We start from the raw sequence: 9,574 nt of genomic DNA on the forward strand, positions 1-9,574 counted from the left end.
GCTCCAAATATGCTTCCTTAATCCCAAATCCACATCCCAAGCCCCAAATCCACCCTGTCCCATTGGCCACTCCTCCCTCCCAGCCCCTCACAGTAGCCTGTCCCACCCCAAAAAGCAGACATGTTGGCAGTAGCAGGTTTATTCTCCAGTTTTCTTTCAGACTAGGGCACCCATGGTCAGCAAGAGGCTGGAGCGGGAATGGAGCTGTCCCTGGTGTCAAATGGTGCAGTTCCCCTCTCCATAGTGCCGGCACTTCATCACCTTCAGGTAGGTCTCCACCTTGTGCAGGTCCTTCTTGAAGCAGGAGAGCAAGCCATAGTTCTGCAGCAGTGCATCCTCACTGCGCAGGTGGATGTCAAATTTCTCATAAGTGGCTTTGAGGATCTGGGAACCCCATGGGCTTTGGTCCTGCAGATGCTGCAAGAGGATTGAGACGTGCTGGGGAGGTGGTAGGGGCCTGGGAATGAGCATGGGTCACAATAACCTCATGCAGTGCTCCAGGCTGGGGCAGAGTGGCTGGGAGCAGCCCTGACATGTGTGCCCAGGGGGGAAACAAGCCAATGGCACCTGGCTTGCATTAACCTTGGTGTTCCCAGCAGGACCAGGGCAGTGACAGCCCTCCTGTCCTGGGCACTGCTGGGATACCTCCAGTCCCAGGGGCAGTTATGGGCCCTCCTGACAAGAGAGACATTGAGGTGCTTGAGCATGTCCAGAGAAGGGAACAGAGCTGGGGAAGGGTCTGGGGAAGCAGCTGAAGTAGCTGGAGGGGCTCAGACTAGAGAAAAGAAGGCTCTGGCTGGACCTTCGCTCTGTAACTCCCTGATAGGGGGGTGGAGCCAGGTGGGGGTGAGGCTCTGTTCCCAGGGAACAAGTGACAGGCCAACAGGACACAACCTCAAGCTGTGCCAGAGGTGTTTCATGTTGGACATCAGGAAGAATTTCTTTGCAGAAAGGATTGTTAAACATCGGAAGGGACAGTGACTTCACCACCCAGGGAGGTGGTGAAGTCACTGTCCCTCAAGATATTCAGGGAATGGCTGGACATGGCACTCAGTCCTCTGGTCTGGTTGACAAGGCAGTGGTCAGTCTTGGTGATCTTGGAGGTCTTTTCCAACCTCAATAATTGCATGATCTTCCACAGGCCCACTGCCACAGTTCCCACTAAACTTTAAATGAGGTCAGGGTTTTCTTTCTCCAATCTTAAAGCATACTTCAAACATATTTTTGAGTGTATGTGTTTGCAGGAAGAGCAGTGATTCAGGAGTGATGCTACAGCAAGAAGGGAGCTGGGCACAGGGCTGCAGGCATGGAGGAGTGTGTCTTTGGGGTCTTAAAATAAAGGGTAAGTTGCAGGGTCTCTCTGTACCTCCTCCAGTCAAGGAGACAGGGAACCTGGCAAGTAATTCTCTCTTTTCTCCCACTTTGCCAGCAAACAAAGCTCTAACCCAGACCCAAGCCATGTACATCTGGGGCTGAGAGTCGCTCTACCCCTGCCCTGCTGTGGTCACCAGCTGCCACAAATAGGAAAATTTTGATTAAGGAAAAGTGCCATAAATGGGTGAAATATAATTGTTTGGCTGGTTTCTGTACCATTTCCTAATGCTCAAGCAACTACCAAAATCATAGAATCATGAAGTCACAGACTGGTTTGGGTTGGAAGGGACCTTAAAGACCATCTCATTTGAAGCCCCCCTGCCATGGGCCAAGACACCTTGCACTAGACCAGGTTGCTCCAATGCCCATCTAACCTGGCCTTGAACACTTCCAGGGATGGGCAGCCACAGCTTCTCTGGGCAACCTGTGCTAGGGCCTCACCACCCTCACAGTAAAGGATTTCTCACCCACACAAAAATCCAGAAGTGGTACTGATACCTATCCCTACTTTCTCCTGCTGAAGTGCCAGGACAGAAGGTCTCTGTTTACTCTCTGAGCCTGACCTTCAGAGTAATTCTAATGCTGGAAAATGTAAACAATATTCCAGATTCATTTCTCCCAGCTGCAGGTTTCAGAGCTCTAGCTACAGGGTGAACTGCCAGATAAACTTAATTACAGAATAAACATAACTGAAAAGATGTCCTGGCAGATAATACACAACTTCATTTAAAACAACAAAGCAAAAATCAAGCAAATTATAAAGTGGTCTTAGAGCAAAGGTAGAGAGTGACTTTTGACATGGACAGAGAGACAAGACAAGGGGAAATGGTTTTTACTAAAAGAGGAGAGATTTAGGTTATGTATTAAGAAGAATTTCTTCACTGTGAGGATGGTGAGGCCCTGGCACAGACTGTCTAGAGAACCTGTGGCTCCCCCATCCCTGGAAGTGTTCAAGGGCAGGTTGGACGGGGCTTGGAGCAACCTGGTGTAGTGGGAGGTGCCCCTGCCCATGGCGTGGCGATGGAACTAGATAACTTTAAGGTCCCTTCCAACACAGACCATTGTGTGAATCTGTGATTAGTTCTTTCTTGAAGAGAATCACCCCTCAGCTTTCAGCTCTCTGGATGCTGTATAAATGTATGAGGGAAACACCAGAGTACAGGTTTCCATCTGTACACAGATGTTTTTATAAAATGTGAGTCATAACAAAATTTGCCACATTTCAAAGTATTTTGCATGGAGATGTAGCAAACATTATTTTGCTCTTAGTACAGCTGAATATTTTTTTGTCACTGCGTTTGGGAAGACTTTGGGTGTGAATTGTTGTGGTTTCTGATCAGTAGTGCTTTGCGATGCTGTGTTTTCTTATCCTCCCTAGTGATGAAAATGTGCAATATCATGAGCTCATTATCTAAAGGTAAACAAAGTCCTAAGGATGCCACTGGTCTTCAGAGTGGAAGGAGGTGAGATTTCTCATAGTCTTTGGATCTGCGAGGGCTGAGTGCCCTCTGTGTGGGAAATCTCTGCAATTCTACAGTCATGCTACATGCTGCAACTTACCCTCATCAGAGCCTGGATCCCTTCTTCCAGGTCCTTTAGTTTTTCATACACTCTGTCTGAGGTGCCAAAAACCAAATTGTTTGTGAACATCTTGCTTAGGTACTGCACCGGGGTCAGCCAGGACTGGATGAGAACAAGGGAAAACTGAAGAAGCTCGATGTCCTGAAATTAAGACAAGAAAGGGTCAAAAATGTGCATGGGTATTTGATAGCGTGTCCTGCTCCCTCTGAAACACCTGGACATGTGCCACTACTCCTACAGCTTCCGCAGACACAAAGTTTTCAGGCTGAGGAGCAGCACCCAGACCTGTGACCTATGCAGACAGTAGTTTTTCTCATGCTTAGGGTGGGAATGTGATTTATAGTATAGCCCAGAAAAGTATTTTTTTATGCAGGTTTCAAGTAACCTAAAAAGGAGGAGAGGCATGAAGCACCCAAGTGTTCAGAGATGAAAACCCTCTGTTCCTGCAGTGAAGCACAGCTGGGCTCTTCAGGCAGGTCTGTGCTTGCCCTGAGGGTGAAAAAAACTTAAACTTACTGATTTCTGCTGGGCATCATCCTTCTTCGTGGGAGCAGGGATGGTTTCCGAGTAACAAAATGCTGCCTGGGAATTCTTGTTTGTGTGTCTTTGGTCCTCTGGAATATAGGTGCGTTCCTATGGAGACAACACAAATACACTCAGATCTATTGCCCACATTCTGGAGAAAACCTCAGATACTTCCCAAGCTGTTCTCAATGATTAAGAAATAAGTGTGTAAGAAATAAGAAGAAATAAGTGTGACACATGAGGTACCTTTGGACAAGGTTGGCAGGTAGGAAGCAGGAATATCATGTTGGCACAATAGCTACTGGGCCTAAAGGTCTTTCTAAGCCAAGGTGCTGAGGTGAACACAAACCACATCTGAACTAGGTACTCCCAAGGAGTAAATGACCCCAGCACTCAGACTCTCCCAGGGCCAGAGGTGACCAACAAGGAAAGTCTTGTCACATATCTGTGCCATGTCCCTGATCCTGTGCAGCCATAGTCCTGAGAATGGGATGTGCAGGATCCAAATAGGGGAGCAGAGGGGTGAGAGGAGGAAACAGGGTCCAATCCGTTGGGATGTAACCTGTGCTATTCTGTTATCACCCTTTCTCCTCATCTAAAGAGGACAAAGGAGACACAAATAGTTGAAAGGTGTCTGTTACACAGCCCTGAAGCCATCAAGCTAAAGTGGAGGAGATGACCAGAGGCCACACCACTTACAAACTCCTTGTATGTCTCAGCAGCCAGGAGGTGAAGGTGCTGAGCCCTCAGCACAGCATTGGCAAACAGGCTGGAAAGAGGTATGGCCGGGAAGGTGGCAGCTTGTTGTGGCCACTGCAGTCCCAGGGTGATCATGGCAATGGCAAGAGGAGAGAACAATGACCCTGCAGCAAAGCACAGTGGAAGGTGTTAGCAGTCCCTTAGGAAATTGGGTTGAGAAGGGAGTGGCACCTGGGAATTAATTCCCAGTCTTTTTTGTCTGGGCTGGCTGAAGGCTCATCTTCCTTGGTTCCTCTTGGCACCAAGAGTAAACTTAGCCTTCTCCAAAATTCTTTCTCCAAAACCCTTTCACCAATACCTGCTCCCACCAACAGCTTGTGCTTCTCCTAGTGTTACCAGCAGTGACTTCCTGGGTAAAGTCATGATTACTCTGTGAAAACTAGTGTGTGTCCCAATGATCTTCCCTGATACACTCATGCTTTTCCTGTTCTCATGAGGCCTTGCCTATGAGAGAAGACCATGGTGCACTCTGGTTACATGAGCAAACAGAGGATGATGAGTGCCAGGTGAGGGCCTGGGAGCACCTCAGTGCTGGTTTATGCCCTGGTTTATGCTGTACTGCTGATGTGATGCTGGCTGTCTGCCTACTGGCGTGAGAGATGGTGACATGACCTGTGCTCTGACTGGCTCTCTGGGATATGACTACAGAATCTGGTGATCTTTGTCAACCCTAAATGTTTTCAGCCTGTGACATCTGACTCACACTAGTGTCTGTCTGCTGAAAAGACCACAAACTTAATCTCAGAAATATGCCCCTTGGAGGAGAAATGCCCTGGAGCCTGTAGGACTTGGCCTGTTTAGGCTAAAGATTAATTCATGAATTAAAGTCACATTGCAGGGAAAGTTATTCTTTTTCATTGGTTTATAAATTACCATACTTTAAGTTAGGGCTGTCACAGAGTGTGTGTATCCCACCGCAGACCACCCCATCATCATCTCCTCTCACCCTACACACATGGCAGCACTGACAAATCCTTTAAAACTGTAATAAAAAGTACCTGGAGACATTTCTGCCTGGTGAGTTGCTCAGGTGTTGCTTGACAGTGAATATTTCCTCCTTTCATCTGGCAAGGGGAACTATTGAGCCACCCTTTATATAGCAGGGTGTCTGTTTAAAATGGATCTGTGTGTCTATGATCACAACAATTCTGCATCTTCTCCGTGCATAAATGCACAGGTGTTCACAGTGGTGCTACCTCATTGTAGTCATTTATACACAAATGTACAAGTTGGGAAGGTTGTTTGCCTCAGGACAAAATAAGTGCTCAATGATTTCGCCATATCGTGCTGTTTATTGCAAATAGAAGTTTCCTGATCATTGGAATACCCATCCCAAGTCACATCAATGCTTTTATATGGTGGAATTTGCTTTGTCCACCTGTTTTTCCTGTCTGGCTCTGCAGCCTTGGCTCACAGTTCACAGGCCTGACTGACCAGTTTGGGAGATATCTGACTTAAAGCAAATAGCAAGTTATGCCAGGGGAGGTTTAGGTTGGATATTAGGGAAAATGGCTTCCTCAAAAGGGTTGTACAGCCCTGGCACAGGCTGCCCTGTGGAGTCCCCATTCCTGGAGGGATTCAAAAGCTTTGTTTATGTGGTACTTGGGGACTAAGGTTAATGGTGGTCTTGACAGTGCTGGGGGAACAGTTTGACTCTGTGATCTCAGCAGCCTAAACAATTCCATGATTCTATGATGTTTTCTCCTTTATTGTTAGTGGGGATAGAGCTGGATAGATGTTGTCAGATTAATCCTATTTCTTTCAATTTCCACCAAAATATAAAATATTCAGCAAATAGTATTGCTGAGCTGGTTTGCTGTGGGTGTGACAAAGATCTGTCATGCCTAGGTGCTTGTTTGGGTTCCAGCCTGCCCACTGCAAATCCAACTGCCAGAGCTCTGGGAGCTTTCTCTCATTCTCAGTCTGTGAGAAGATCTGGTTATGAACGTCTTCCTGCTCCGAAACAGATTAAGCAGAAGGCTGTGAAAGGGAGGTAGAAGAGGTAAGGAAGATGGGGAAGAGAATCATAGAATCATGGGATGGTTTAGGTTGGAAGGGACCTTAAAACTCAACTTGTTCCAAGCCTCTGTCATGGCACACCCTCCAGTAGACCAGGTTGCTCCAAGCCCAGTCCAACCTGGCCTTGAAGAGGAAACGCCACAGCATACCTAGGCGTTCTTTTGAGCAAAATGAAACAGAACCTCGGATGGGCAACTACAGGGGGGCTCTTACAGACCTTTTACTCCTCATAAGGCACTGATTACCCCAAACCACTCTGGTTTGAACTTTTGTTGGGAGTTCAGGATCTGTTTCTTTCTGGTCAAGTGATGATTTGTCTTCCCCATACCCTTTGTTTGCCATGCCTCCCCCAGACCCTGTGTTTGCCACACTGCCTCCCAGTGTGGGTCCAGTTTCCAAGAGGCAGCATCATCCCTGGGGCAGCTGGAGCAGAGGGTGGAGAGGTGGTTAATAAACATGCTGTGGAGAGCATGGTCTGTTCTGAAAAGCCTCTGGGGGTGGAGATGTGGTGGTGTCACAAGGTAAATGTCAGTCCTTGGAGAAGTGGGAATGGCTATCGGGTATCCTGTCACCCAATAGCTGGCAACATCTGGTTGTGTTTTTCTACTCCAGATTATGTTTAATATATCAATAGTGTTCAGAGATGAGCAGAGCAGCAGCACCTCAGCACAACCCACGCACTGCTGCCTGTGAATGATGATAATGTACCATTGCAGCACCTTGTACCCATGTCCTGCTGCCTCTTGCTGTCCCTGGCTGGCTCTCTAGTTTAGTTAGTGAAAGCTTGGTGCTAAGTCAACATTTTTTTATATTGTAGCCAAGCATGGAGATGCTGGGATGGTCAGCCTGTGTGATTCCCCTGAGGCTTGGGTTGTCCTCAATCACTTCTGGTCATTAAATGAGAAAGAAGCATTGTGGGGAAGGTGGTGTGACTGAAATGTTGGGTCGGGCAAACACACCACTGGCAAAACTATAGTTGCATAAGCTCTTATATCTCAGCGTAGCATTTTTCTAGATTTCAGACACAGGCATTTGCAACCTAAAGCTGTATCTCTTGGAAGAAACGTGTTGTTCCGTAATTTCCAAGTTCCTTTTCTTTTTTGAAAGAGAAAACCCCACTTCTCTTTGGCATGTTCACACATCCACCCACCTTACCCTGACCCTCATCTACTCTAACAAGCTTCACTAAAGAAGTGAAACAACTCTCCTTGCAGTGTACTCTCTGATTCCTAGGAATCAGCATGGGGTGGCTGTGTGGAGAGGACCTTCCCAGCCTGGCCTTACCTTGCTAGCCCAACCTTCCCAGGCAAGCACAGCTGGTGAGTCCTGACCAGGGAGCCACTGCCAGCCCCCAGCCTAGGCTCTGCACACCGGAGGGTGACGGCGTGATTGACAGAGGACTGACGTGGCAGCTGATACCTCTTCTAGCTCACTGCTCAGAAGGTAAATTCCTTCTGGAATTTATGGGTTGTGCTTATTGGAGGTAGGACTGCGCAATTTCACTGAACCCATTTGGAAAGATTTTAGAATCATAAATTCATAGAATGACCACAATTGGAGGGAAAGTTAAAAATCATTGTTACAACCCCTTCCACTAGACCAGGTGGCTCTAAGCCCCATCCATTTTGGTCTGGAACACTTCCAGGGATGGGGCAGCCACAGCTTCTATGGGAAACCTCTGCCAGGGCCTCACCACCCTCACACCCAAGAATTTCTTCCCAATATCTCATCTAACCAAGCCCTCTGTCAGTGTGAACCCGTTCCCCCTTGCCCCCTTGTCAGTGTGAAACCATTCTCTCTTCTTCTGTCACTACACTGCCTTGTACATAGTCTCTCTCCATCTTTCTTGTAGGCTCTTTTAGACTAAAGAGGTCCAGGACTGCAACTCAGTCTATGCAAAACCAGCCACCCTTGTTCAAGCAGCCCTGGTTCCAGCTTCCAACATGTAGAAATGTATTTCACAATTCTTTTTTCTGAAAACCCTCCCGTTTTCTGCATCCATAAATGTTAGTTGAAGTTTTTAGCCTGGTTCCTTACTAAACCAATCTACAACATGCTGTTTTTCTGCTTTACCAGTGAGCCTGGAGGTCTACTGCTCGTGTTCATTTGCCACATGGACCATTACCTCTCTTCCCTGCTTCTGCAATTGTTCTTCCATGATAATTACCTGTGAGAAAAATCATATACAGAGAAGTGTGCAAAAGCAGTCAGTAAGACTGTATCTGTGAAGTGCAATTTCCATGTGACTGGCTTGGGGCTGCAGCACAGGAACCAGATAAAGGGATTTCAGATCCCAGGAATAATCCCTACCCATGTCCTGGGGAATGTCACAGTCACTGTCCATGCCTCAATTTCTCCATTAGTAAAATGAGGGTCCTGACACTCATTAGCAACAGGGCTGGAGAGCAGGTAATGATTGCAGAGATACAAGTCAATTAAAAATAAATCTCATCTTTTCTGCTGAAAACAAAGGAAAGCCAGTCAATTTAGGCCCTTTCAGTGATTTTTTAAAAGTCTTTTAAATTGAAATGCAGCAACAGCAAGTTGTCCAGCAAGAGGAAGCAGCAGGGAATAAAAACAAACTCTGGGAAGACTCAATTATTTCCATTTTTTCAGTCTCTCCACCAGTGGATCTGACACCACCATGTGCCTCCCAGCATGAGCTGCCACTCAGGAACCACCAGCCTTAACCTTGCTGGGCTGAATTGCTTGGTCAATGCCTCCCCAAATGAATGCATTATCCTATGAAACACTAGTGGGGTGGGAAGGGAAGGTGCTGAGGTCAAATCGCAGCTCTAGCAGTGCCACAGTCCCAAGGAGATTCCCAAAACAGTTTATGCTGAAGGGTTTGCTGTAAGGTGTGGAGAGGAGCCATCCCATTGTGCACAGTATGAAGAGGACTGGAGCCTCTCTGCTCTGGACACAGGCTGAGAGAGCTGAAATTGTTCAACCTGGAGAAGAGAAGGCTCTGGGGACACCTTAGAGCTCCTTCCAGTGCCTAAAGGGGCACCAAGAGACCCGGAGAAGCACTTGGGACAAGGGCAAGGAGTGACAAGACAAGGGAGAATGGCTTCACCCTGACAGAGGGCAGGGTTAGATGGGATATTGGGAAGAAATTCCTGGCTGTGATGGTGGTGAGGCCCTGACACAGATTTCCCAGAGAAGCTGTGGCTGCCCCATCTTTGGAAGTGTTCCAGGGCAAACTGGATGGGGCTTGAAGTAATCTGCAAGAGTGAAAGGTGTCCCTGCCCATGACAGGAGGGTGGAAGATGATTTCTTTAAGGTGCCTTCCAACCCAAACTATTCTGTGATTCTA

General features: G+C 47.4%; 1 protein-coding gene across 1 annotated transcript; it reads right to left on the minus strand.

Moving 5' to 3' along the window:
• Positions 1-216: 216 nt before the first annotated feature.
• Positions 217-8,602, minus strand: LOC134548510 (somatotropin-like). Its single transcript, XM_063393414.1, has 5 exons — positions 8,569-8,602; positions 4,180-4,343; positions 3,472-3,588; positions 2,935-3,096; positions 217-417 (listed from the first exon to the last, which is right to left on the minus strand). Exons 1-5 carry the CDS (start codon positions 8,600-8,602, stop codon positions 217-219), a joined length of 678 nt encoding a protein of 225 aa, XP_063249484.1.
• Between the last annotated feature and the right edge of the window lie 972 nt (positions 8,603-9,574).

The sequence above is a fragment of the Prinia subflava genome, chromosome 3, assembly GCF_021018805.1.
Source record: "Prinia subflava isolate CZ2003 ecotype Zambia chromosome 3, Cam_Psub_1.2, whole genome shotgun sequence".
Classification (NCBI taxonomy): domain Eukaryota; kingdom Metazoa; phylum Chordata; class Aves; order Passeriformes; family Cisticolidae; genus Prinia; species Prinia subflava.